The sequence below is a fragment of the Antechinus flavipes genome, chromosome 5, assembly GCF_016432865.1.
Source record: "Antechinus flavipes isolate AdamAnt ecotype Samford, QLD, Australia chromosome 5, AdamAnt_v2, whole genome shotgun sequence".
Classification (NCBI taxonomy): domain Eukaryota; kingdom Metazoa; phylum Chordata; class Mammalia; order Dasyuromorphia; family Dasyuridae; genus Antechinus; species Antechinus flavipes.
Genome location: NC_067402.1, coordinates 180,646,112 through 180,659,227, shown reverse-complemented (window position 1 = coordinate 180,659,227; position 13,116 = coordinate 180,646,112). Strand labels below are relative to the sequence as shown.

Sequence of the window (13,116 nt, the reverse complement as noted above, 5' to 3'; positions counted from 1 at the left end):
TTTCTATTCTTAAATGAATAATGAATCCTCACCCAAGATGGACTTGTCTAGAGTTGGAGACAACCTTGTAAGTTAGAAAGGTTTAAGAGATCCTGAGTCCTTTTCAATGGAGTTGGCTGAGGGATACAAAGAGAAAAATCCACCACTTGGAAATGGCCACCAAGAAGAAGATAAGATCAGTTAGCCAAAAGATCTGGATAGTTTGGGCAATCCTGAACCAAAGTGAAATATAACAATCATTATTCAGCAATCCTTCGTACTACTTTGTGTTCCAATGAGGACTAAAACCTCTGAAGATATTGTTGGGTTCCTAAATCTTGTTTAAGTTTTTATGTCAATGTTCTGTTGATGCTTTGAGTTTTGAGTGACTTTCAGCATTTATTTTGTATTTAGAAAACAAACATCTGTTCCATATTTAATTTCCATTGACTACATTCTTACTCTTTAAAACATAAAATAAAACTAATAAGCAATTTGTCTCTGGATTGTTGGGATAGGAGTTTAATTAGTCAAAGGGTAGAAAAGGAAAAGTCTAACATTTGTCATTAAGAACCAGTCTTTCTCAAAGCTTATCCTGATTGGTTTCTCATCCATCTAGAATGGATGAGTTCTTTCAAAAAAAATGAAGTAGTTAAAACACCCCAGTCCCCTGAGTCCAGCTGGGTCCTTAATGTTAGACTAGCTTATGATAAATCTTCATATCCTTAAGAAGTTTATATCCATACATAATGATCATCACCTTGATCATATTTATTTTGAAATTTCTTCTTTTTTTGTATAACTCATCAAAAATGTGACATTGAAGATATAATCCTGAACCTGGTCACTGAAAACATAGATTCTAATCCTATCTCGACTCTGGACAAGTCACTTAACCTCAACCTCTAATAAGATTAGTTTCTTCATGTGCAAAATGAAACTAATATTATTTGTAATATGTGTTTTACAACATAGTTATTAGCCTAAGTGAAATAATGTTTATAATAAAATTTTACAAGCTTTAAACTATGATATAAATGTTAACTATTAGCAATAGGAAACATGGGCCAATATTCAAAAAACTGCCATCAAACATACCCTTATTGAAAGTATAGTTGGATTATACTCTTTCAATTCATTTGGAGAGAAGTTTAATTTAGGATTTCTCAGGATTTCTGGTTTTAAAAGATATCCACAGCCACCATTATCTAGAAATTTCCCATTCTGCAGATCCATAGGTAATCCAGGAGTTTGGAAATTTAAGGCCACTGTGAAAAAATCCATTATTGTTACGTTTTAAGAAAACAAAGGATGAATTTAAGAAATATACAGTGAAGTAATCCATTTAAAATTAATCATGTAATGGGGAATGTTGGAGGGGATGTGGGAAAACAGGGACACTGATACATTGTTGGTGGAATTGTGAACACATCCAGCCATTCTGGAGAGCAATTTGGAACTATGCTCAAAAAGTTATCAAACTGTGCATACCCTTTGATCCAGCAGTGTTTCTACTGGGCTTATACCCCAAAGAGATACTAAAGAAAGGAAAGGGACCTGCATGTGCCAAAATGTTTGTGGCAGCCCTGTTTGTAGTGGCTAGAAGCTGGAAAATGAAAGGATGTCCATCAATTGGAGAATGGTTGAGTAAATTGTGGTATATGAATGTTATGGAATATTATTGTTCTGTAAGGAATGACCAGCAGGATGAATACAGAGAGGACTGGCGAGACTTACATGAACTGATGCTGAGTGAAATGAGCAGAACCAGGAGATCATTATATACCTCAACAATGATACTGTTTGAGGATGTATTCTGATGGAAGTGGGTCTCTTCGATAAAGAGAGCCTTAATTGATCAAAGATGGACAGAAGCAGCTACACCCAGAGAAAGAACACTGGGAAATGAATATAAACTGCTTGCATTTTTATTTTTCTTCCCGGGTTATTTATACCTTCTGAATTCAATTCTCCCTGTGCAACAAGAAAACTGTTCGGTTCTGCACACATATATTGTATCTAGGATATACTGTAACCCATTCAACATGTAAAGAACTGCTTGCCATCTGGAGGAAGGGGTGGAGGGAGGGAGGGGAAAAATCGCAACAGAAGTGAATGCGAGGGATAATGCTGTAAAAAATTACCCTGGCATGTGTTCTATCAATAAAAAGTTATTAAAAAATAAAAATAAATAAAATAAAATAAAATTAATCATGCTACATTTTTTAAAGAATATGTGACATTGGGATAGTATTATTTTTTGATTACTCCTTTTGTCAGTTATCCATGGGCTGTTACCAACATTTGTGCACCTGAATTGAAAGGATTAATGACTCAGATAATGATGAACAAATCACAAAGAACTTTATTTTTTTAAATCATATTCAGTACTTATTGCAGAGGAGAAATAGATAAAGAAAAAAGTAGTTAAGAAATAACAGAGGAAAATAATCATTGGAATTCATTGATTAATTTCTTCTGATGTTCTGCAACTCTTTAACAGGTTTTAGGATAGCATCAGAATTACAAATTTCTGAGAAGAAAATGGGACTATCTCTAATTGAAAAACAAGTTCATGCTACCTTTAAATATATCCAACTATCCTTCATCCATTAAAAAAAATTTCTCACTCTATCCATTCATGCTTGATTTCTATTGTCTTCTGTCTCTCTACCCCCTTTCAGCTGATTAGCTATTATATTGTCCTTCATTCTCAAAGAGGACCAAAATGACCTTTCTGTATTAGAGTTGATTTACAATGTGTCCAAATGTGACTGATCAGACTAATAGGAACTGGGAGGACTCTGCCACAGGTCATACACAAATAGTCCACATGAACATTTGGGGGCTTCTCTAATTCTGTGCATCTCTCATTTCTTTTGGGCTAATTTAACTTTGTTTTGCTCATAGAGCATAGACCCTTCTCTGATAAGGGCACACCATGCTGGGCAGTCCTGTACCAGTGATGTCTTTTGATTCCTGTGTAAATTCGATTTAAGTGAGACAGAGTTGCACAAAGTTGTCAGTCTCACCCCCTCTTCCAGTCCACCACTGTTCAACTGGTGATGACTCAGATGCAATGGACCAAGCTCTAAATGTTCCCAACACCTGTTTCACTTGCCTTCATGGCTATTGGAACAAATTATTTTCATCTGCCCATTCCACCAGGGAAAGTCTTTACAGAGCAGGGGTAGCTCCCCCCTAACTCATGGTAGGGTTTGAGAATCTTTAGTTACCCTCAACCTGGTTTAGCTTGGGAGCCACAGGTGTGAGTTAGGTAGCTCAGGTAGACACCAAAGGTGGTAAGCAACCTTATAAAGGGCTTGGCAGCCTTCAACACCAGATGTACTATTTTTCCTCAACACACTAAACTAAAAAAAAAAAATCTCTTAGTAGAGTCGTTACTTCTTTCTCACTTTATTTTAAAGCTTCGACAGTTTGACTCTTGATTTTTAATCTCAACAATTCAACTTAAACTGCTCTTTTCAAAGTTACTGGTGAACTCTTGCCAAATGTAATGACCCTTTTCTCAGTCTTCATACTTATTGCTTTTCTGCATTCTTTGATGCTATCAATCACCATCTTCTCCTATATATTCTCTCCTTTATATGTTTTCATGACAATGTTCTCTCTCCTGGTTCTCCTACCTTTATGGCCTCTCTTTTTCAATCTTCATCAAAATTACACTGCCCAAAGGAATATAAATTTTGATTGCTTAAACCTCACAAGGTATCTTGGAGTTTAGGGGCTAGATTTTTTTTTTTTAATTTTCCCTATTTATTCTATCTTTTTCTTTAAAAAAAAAAAAAAAACTGGGATAGTTAACTCTTTTGTCCCAGGTAGTTTCATTATGAATTCTTGCAATCAAATTCTGAAAAAATAGGCTTTGATAAAACCCATTGGGATTTAAACAGATCTACTTGATCATTTCTTAAACCCAAATCAGTCTCTCACTCATTAATTGCTTGGCCGTTAATTGATCCCAGCCCAAGCCTCACTTGATCGCTAGGTTTTCATGTCTCAGAGTGAGTGTAAATAACAGTTGTTTCTGTACTGATTAGAAATCCTGAAGGTCTTCCCCTCCCAAAATGAATTTTTTTGAGAAGGCTATCTAGGCCATTTTTTGCTTCATTTCTTACCTAGCCTTAAATCACTGACGGAATGTTACCTCAGAAAAACTGGGAAAAATCTTAGCTTAAAAAAGCCAAGGTCTCCCACTGATCTAAGGTCATTTCCAGTTCCTCTAACCTATGTCTTGCCACTGGGCCAGACGACCCTTGAGGAAGAGAATGAAACTAATGACTTTGCATAGCTCTGCCTCACTTAAATCCAAATTACGTGCAAGACTTCACCCTCCTAATTCACTAACCATGGATGTCCCCAAAGGTATTATTCTGTGCCTTCTATTTTCACACTGCATTTTCTTATTTGGTGATCTTATCAGCTGGGGTAATTATTATCTCTATGTAGATCATTCCCAGATTTCATATATATACACACAAACACAATTATATACTCACACATATATGTGTGTATATATACATGTATGTATGTGTACGTGTGTGTGTGTATATATCCAGCCCTAGTTTCTCTCCTGAGCTCTCTCCCACAACCCTGATAGCTTTTTTGCATATTTTGATCAAGGTCTATAAGCATTTTAACTTCAACATGTCTAAAACAGCTTATAAATAGTAAATGAAAGGTAAATTCACACCCTAGCTGTTTGAGAGTTTTCTTAACACTATTTTAATCTAAGAATTGCTTCATTTTGGGAGCATATGATTTTTTAAAAATATTCCTACTTAGAGTCAGTCAATATTATGAGATATCTAGTATATTACTAATTCTAAGAGAAGGGGGAAAGAGAATTAACACTTACCTCTATAAAATCAATAGTGTAGTGAATTAACAAAAATATCATTAAAATAAAATATTCTTCATTTCATATTTTGTAAGCAAAGATACAAGTGCTCAACATACCCATCTGACATCCTACATTCCAAAATTCTTGAGGAATGTAATTAGAAGAATCCGTTCTGCTTGCTTTGGGATATATTCTTGTAATGAAGTTGTTAGTATGCGAGATAAATTCACGAGCTAAAAACAAGTATTGGAACATTGTAAATTACTTCTATATTTGAAGTATATGAAACAAGCAATTCTTGATTATCTTGTTTATAAGAAGCCATATTATTCTTTTCTTCTAGCAAAAATATTTTAATAATTTTATCACATTATATTAGTATATCTATTGAAAAAAATTATACCTTACATTTTTATGATGCACTATGGTTTTAAAAGTTTCTTATAATAACCCTGTGAATCAGACAAAGCAAACATTGTTATCCCAGTTTATCAATAAGAAAATAAAGAATTAGAAAAATTAAGTATTTTACCATCTTTTCATGATCTTGTCTAGAAAACTATTGTCAAAGGATCTTAGTACTAGAGCTAGAGAGGCTATTAGAAGTCCTTTTTGAACCCCTTATTTTAGAGATAATAGAACTGAGGCCCCAAGATCATATGGGTAGTATCAAAGGTATAAGAAAAATCTTCAGCATGATAGAAGCAAATAACATATACACAGAAAACCAATCAGTATTTCTATATGTTACTAACAAAAACCAGAAGATGATAATAGTAAGAGATATATGAATTAAACAACCATAACACTAGGTAACCCACCATGGGACAATTACAGAGATAAAGAATTGAACATATTAAGAGATATCTATATAATGGATAAATTGCTAGCTTTGAAATCAGGAAACATGGATTACAACCAGCCTCTGGTACATATTAGTTTGTATAATAATAGGTTTGACACTTAAACATTCATTTTCCTCACCCATAAAGCACACTTAAATACCTGCCTCCCAGAGTTCTAATAAGAAAAGAACAATATAAGCCTTAAAACTCAATATAAATCTCAATTGTTACTATTGTTATTTTTGTTCCAAGAATAGGTTAAGACAATGGAATAAAAAATTAATATATTACCCAACTTTATAGATAAAATGTGATACCAAAGTGATAAATTACTATTTTATAAAAGATAAGACAGTGATTTCCTTAGCATGAATAAATTTTATGTCTGGAAACTCCTAAAAATTCAGATTAATATCCTTGCTACAGTTGAGTCTTAGAGAGTTGACTACATTAATGAGAACACAAGTGACTTTCTCAGAATCACATCACCCAGGCTTTTCTGTCTTCAAAGATAAGTCTCTGTTCACTTACAGGAATGCTGTTAAACTCAAATGAAAACAGGGGCCACTAATCTACATATAAGGATACCTGCAGGCCACATAATGACTTAGAAAATCACTTGTTAACATTATTACTTATGTTCCATTTTATTTTTATTTTGTTTAATAATTTTCCAAATAAATTTCCAAATAATTTCCAAATAAAATTCCAAATAAAAATTTCCAAATTTAATCTGATTTGATTGGTGTTGGGGAGCATTTGGCCATCCCTCTCCTCCACTCCTGCTTCCAAGCCACACTTGACTCTCAGGTATGGGATACTTCTATACCATTCCATACTATCTCTCTCTTTATCACCATATCAACATAAAAAAAGAATGATAAAGTAAATGAGCATCAAAGAGAATTAAAGGAAGAACATATTTATATGTATATATATATATATGTAAACTATATGGTAATAATTAGTGCCATAATTAATATCAAATTTACCAATGATCATGAAAAAATAATCCTATCTATTGCAGTCATTGAGAGAAGAAAGATGTTTACAATTCAACAAAATATGGCAAATTATAGGGGAAGGTAGATGGATTTAATTTTATAAAAATTGTTTTTGATGTGACAAAAAGAATATTTCTAGAAGAAAAAGGAAAGAGACATATGAGAATAAAACTTTGCTATAAATACTTTAGTGAAAATTGGACATCTGAAAGAGAACTATATATGCCGCAGGTAAAATAGAAGCAATCCAGGAATATTTTAATATTAAAAGTGATTCTCCAAAGGAGAAACAAGTTATCAAAAACCAAATAAAATTATTTAAACTCTCTAAGAATCCCAAATACAATTTCAAACAATTTTGAGGTATTTTACACAAATTAATAAAGACATTCCAATAATTCCACTCAATATTATCAAGTATTTATAAAACATCTATTATGTTGTTTTTCAGTTGCTTCAGTCATGTCTGACTCTTCAGGATCCCACTTGAAAAGATATTACCCAGCTCATTTTATGAGGTATTGAGGCAAACAGGGTAAGTGACTTGCCCAAAATCACACAGCTAAGGCCAGCTTTGAACTCAGCATGATGAGTCCATTCCTGGCATTCTATACACTGTCACCTAACTGCCCATGTATTTTCATATACACATATTTACATACATCTAGACAATCAACAAAGCTACAAATGAAACCATTTTATGTGTTTCCAAGTTTCTGATGTATAAACATTCACATTTAAAATTTTAGAGTATGCTTTAGACAGCCAGTATAAACTAGCCTCAGCACACCCCAACATGATCATATTTCCCCTAGGTCATCTCTTCTCTTGATTAAAAATTTGCAATTGTTTCAGCAGATCCTCAAATAGCTAAGCTCAATGACCTTCACTATCTTGGTTGCTCCGTCTGGATACTAGTATATTAGAGCCATCATCTTGGACCTTTTAACATTATGTGGGTCTCAGTGAAACAAGTATTGTCCAATTGTCTCTCTCACTTTGTGTCATGTAGTACTTTTCTGGTCACAAATAAGACCGTGTTATTTCCCTGATGAATGTTTTCAACCACATCATGCATGTATGTTCTTATTGATAAATTGCAGCATCATAATCTACTAAGCTGTGTCTATCCATAATCTTTTCAGTTACTCTTAATTTTAAAACTTTGTGTTGGTAAATTAGATAAGTGTTCTAGTGCTTACTAATTGCCTTCTCATCCATTTCAGAAATAACGTACTAAACAAAAAGTTCTAAATGAATGTTAACTTATTTATTGGACCTATAGCTTTCTTTATAATCTAAAGACTAACTTGAGAAAGTTAAAAAAAATTCAGTCTATAAAAAGCCTAGTAACACATTTGTTTGACTAATCTTGCATACCTTGAGCTGTGAAATTTTTATTTAAAGTACTGATCTATGTGGAAGAGAAAATCCATGCTTTCAAGGAAAGTTTTTCAAACGCTATCTAAAATCATGATAATAAGCCAAATAAATCTGCAAAGTGAGCCATTGGATGATTCAGCCCCTCTTACCTTCTATTTCTCTCTCCTCCATGCCATCAACTAATTACATACTGAAAGATCCCAAAATAGAGATTTTGAAGCAGAAATAAAAGATAAAGCTTTGTCATCTCTCCAATAACTACCTATGTATCTTGGGAAACAAAGACAATTGGCAAAACATTGCCAACATATGCTAGAGACGAGATCTTTCTTATCTATAGGGGAAAGCTTGGAAACCATCTTTGATGCTGGCTCTATAAGCCATCTGGGCTGCTGCCACACCAAGCAGTTGATCTGACACCTCAGGCACTAATCCAGATTGCTTAAAATTTGGTTGAAGCCCTGAAGACCTTCATCCCACTTCAAATTCCAGCTGTTCCAAGGTCCCATATAACTACAAAAATGTTCCTCAATAAGTTCATTAAGCTAGATAAGTTTTATTTACATGGACTGGCTTTTCTTTCTCTTAGTAAGGCTGATGATTTACCACAAAATCATTTCTAAAAGAATCTACTTCTAAGTGATAATAAAATGTGAGCAAGAGAACTTGATTGATTTTCTTTTTAATTTATCCCTTTTCCAGAAATGAAATCAGATATATATAGCATTACTGAAAAAAAAAATTGCTGTTTCATCTTGTTTTTGCATCAGAGAGCAATTTGGAACCATTGAAGGTAGCTTCCTAAATGCTATCAATTGCACTCTTCTTTATATATTCCTTTATGAGTGTAATTTATTGTCCAGGTGCAAAACATCTATGATATATGAACTTATAGACTTACTCAGTGGACTCCTCATCTAAAATTATGCCATAATTTGTGCAATATGCATCTTCATCTAATTGGTTACTCCTATATGAATTATTGGATCAGTCTCTTGAATTGTCAAAGATAAAATTTAAGAGGTCTTAGCTATATTAATCTTAGCATTCTTATTATAAATGAAATAAAACTAATAAGAAACTGCTATTAAATTAAATGATAGCTCTCATATTTTCCCTTAGACAAGTATAAGAGATAGGACAGGTGACTCCATATTGCCCTCAAATGATGTCATTTTATGAGTTGCTTGTTCGTCTTGCTTTGGATTGCTTAAGATGAACAAAAGGAAACGCTATAAAAATAAAGATTATGTGTTTTGGGTTTTTTCCTAACAAAGATTCCACAAAGAACTGACAATATCCTCAAAATCAAGTCAATGAAATACCTACTACAAAGGAAAATTCTATTCTGGATCTCATTTTCAGTAAAAAGAAAAGAACTGGTTGCTTAAATAAGTTATGTAAGTCTTTTTAATTTCATTTATGGAAGATTTATTAATAAGTGGAAATGTATTAACTTTCTACTATATGCAAGACAATTTGCTAGGCATTAGAAATAAGGGGACAAATTTAGTCCCAGTCCCTCAACCATATGGGGATTGTGTGATATAGTACAAAGAATATATCAGAAAACCTAGATTTGAATGCCAATTTTGATACTTAATGCCTTTGAGACCTGAGCAAATTTCTTAAATCCTCTGGATCTCATTCTGCTTATTTGCAACTCTTGGAGGTTGAACTAAATGACCTCTAAAGACCCTTCTGGCTTACTATATATGAAAACAAAGAATTTTTTCTTTAGTTAAAGAGTATTAACTGAAAAGATCTGGAATACTCTTACATAGTAAGTAGCACTTGAACTGATTGCTGAAGAGGAGTAAGGACCAAGAGAAAATGAAAAAGTAATGGCATAATCCAAAATGAAGAACAACTTTTATAAGGGCATAGAGGCGGATGATTGAACCCATTTAGAACAATTTGGGAGCAAGTAGAACAATTTGGCAGGAAAATAAAGTGGGTAATAGTAAACAACGTAAAATAAATCAGGAAAGATAAGTTAGAGAAAGATTATAAAAGTCTTTATATATTACATGCATCATATCATATCTCAAAACCAGTAAGGAGCCACTGAAGCTTCTTTTTTCTTTTATTTATTTATTTTAAACATAAAGCCACTGAAATTTTTTGAGCAGGGAACAGAATTGTGCTTTGAGAATATCAGTTTGGGAGTAGTATAAATGATGAGGGGAGAGGAGAAAGACTTGTATACGAAAAAAACAATTAGTAGCCTACTGAATTAGACTAGGTGAGAGGTAGTAACTGGCTGACATAGGATCTTAGTCATGCAAATGGAAAAAAGAGAATATATATATATATACATGTACACATATACATATACATATATATATGTAAGTATGTATGTATGTATATGAATGATGATGTAGAAGTAGAATCAACTAGTCTTGGGAAATGATCAAGATGAAACTTGGGGAGGGGGACATAGCCAGTTCATCTTAAGAATTTTATATAAAGAGAGATAGGTGAAAAGAGTCAAACATAAAACCTACATTTTGGGAGAAAATATTTGAAAGAATTTATGAAAAGAAGATGATCTTTGGACCAAAAATTGATGGACTAGAAACCTCTCAAAGGTTAAATCCTAGAGATATAAATAAAAACAATTCCAGTGAAGAGAAAAAGGCAGAATTGTCTGATGAGACTAATGTGGAAATATATACACTTCATTCACCAAGCAACTTGGATATTTAAAAAGACAAGTATGAAAGACAGAAGCAAGAAGAAGTAATAAAGGATGGCTATAAATTCCTGAAATGCTTTGAAGATGCCTCAGTTTTCCAGGATTCATTCAAGTCTCAGAAAATATTCCACCATTTGAAAGAAAATTTTCTTAGTCTTCCTTAAAATCTTCATGCTTTCTCTCCTAGACTATGCATTTTATCCTGTATATATCTTGTACATAATTGCTTACATAGTCTTTCCCATTAAACTTGAAAGTAGGGATTGTTTTGTGACTTCCTTTGTTTCCATAGAAATGAGCACAGTACCTGGCACATAGCAAGCCCTTAATAAATATTAGTTATTAGTAGGATTTGTGCCATCAGTCCCAAAATGGACTTTTTGAAATTCCTCTCCTAAGTATGCCTATCTCCTTTTCAAAAAAGTCTGAGAAATCAATTTTTATTTTTGTCATCTATTTCATTATTAGGTAGCAATGCTGAATTTAAGTTTGTCTTTAATATAAATTCACAATGCCTTCAGTTGCTTTAGATTGTCCCTCTTCAAATATAAGTAATTTAAGTAACTTAATTTTCATTTTTATTTCAATATATGTTTAAGAATTTCTATTTCTTGTTATTGACCTGAATTTGTCAGCAGTATGTTGTTGTATAATTTAAAACAAAGGCTATCATTGAAGGACAAAAAGCAATATAAAAAGCATTCTAATAACTAGTAATTTCTGTTTCCAATTTTGTTATGATACAGCACTGACACATTATGAAAATATTTATGTTTTCAGTCTATTTCCTGCGTTGTTTTGATTCACTTACTTTAATGGACAGTACCATCTGTTTATAAGCATTTCCAAAAGATAAACCTGTTGTAGTATATCTTTACGTTCTTGCCTTCTTGCCTTCTTGGAATATCAATGCATGAAGAAGCATCAATGACTCTAATGACTCTACCCCATGTTCAACTGATCATCAATCTTGTTCCAAATAGAATCAAACTGCAACCATATCCTATCCTATTTTTTAGGTTTATAGGAATAGGTGTGTCACACTGATCAGTAAGCTAGTATTGTCAAGTCTAATTAGCCAGAATTTAGGCATTCCTGTCAGGACTTCAAAGCTCAAGCCACACAGAGTTCCTATTGTATATTATTTTGGCTTGCATACTCTTTGCCACTTTTACTCCTGCCTCCTCATAATATGTATGATAGATTGGGCTTCGAGGTGGTTATTATTTTTAGCATTAATATTATTGTTTGTGCATTTAAATTTTTACCTTTTATTGATGATGTCTAAGTTTACAATTATCATTTTTAAAATTATAAATATGTATGCAGCTAAGTTGGGTAATATAATTACCCTTATTAAAGACATAATAATAATGGAAATTTTACAATTTTTTTCCTTAAAAAATTATCTAAGCAGTCAGGGAACTAGTTAATTAACAAAATTAAAGTTTATAGTTCCAAAATTAGTGAATATTATTTTGAAATTTTATTGAGTATATTTAAATCTTAATTCAATAAAATAATCTTCAAAAGAATCAAATGAAATTTAATGATATTTTAAAGCAGCAGCCTAGCCTTATCCATATTTGTCTTGCATCTTCCTTAGAATTTCCATCATCTTTCACAAGTTTTACATAAAAACTCCTTCACACACAGCCCATAGCAGTCTACATAAAAAGTACAGCCAAATGAGCAAAACTGAATATTTTGTGCAGTGGCACCAGGTGCCAAGTTATATGAACAAGTAATCTCATTGTCACATCTCAATATGGAAAATGAGTCTATTTATTCTACTCTTGAGAAACTACATTGTCAAATAATCAGGCAGCAAGGATTTCTATGTACCATTGATCCACCCAGAAGCATTAGCTTTTGGAGTGAGCTATACATATAAAAAAGGTCTCAGAGAAGATGAAGAGAGAAGATGGGTTCAGACATATGCTATTATTCCTCTTCTACTTGAAATTTTTTATGAAATCTATTATTCAGTCACTGAAATTCAAGGAATGCAAAATATTTTTCATTTAATCAAAGGAAAAATACTTCATAAAAAACACACTAATGAAGACAAATGTATTTTCTCTTTTTCTCTATATTACTTTCTCTTTTTTCTCCCTCCTTTGTTTTTCTTTTCTCTATCTCTGTTCCTTCTCTGTTTCTCTGACTCTCTCTGTAATTCTGGATTTTTTTCTCTGTCGCTGTCATTCTGCGTCTCTGTAGATTTCTCTTTGTCACTATCTCTCTGTTTCTGTTCTGTAACTATTTTTGTCTCTCTTTTATCTCCATGTCTATATCTCTGTCTGCCCCTCTGTCTTTCTAGGTCTCTCTTTATCCCTATCTTCT

At 32.8% G+C, this 13,116-nt stretch overlaps 1 protein-coding gene across 1 annotated transcript in view; it reads right to left on the bottom strand.

Annotated features, from left to right (window-relative positions):
- PLCZ1 (phospholipase C zeta 1) overlaps positions 1-13,116 on the bottom strand; it is an 84,906-nt gene that overhangs the window by 22,236 nt on the left and 49,554 nt on the right. Inside the window, exons 9-10 of the mRNA XM_051962426.1 lie at positions 4,960-5,076; positions 1,078-1,247 (exon numbers count right to left, since the gene is read on the bottom strand). Coding sequence (XP_051818386.1) covers positions 1,078-1,247; positions 4,960-5,076 — 287 coding nt within the window. The remainder of the gene's footprint in view (positions 1-1,077; positions 1,248-4,959; positions 5,077-13,116) is intronic.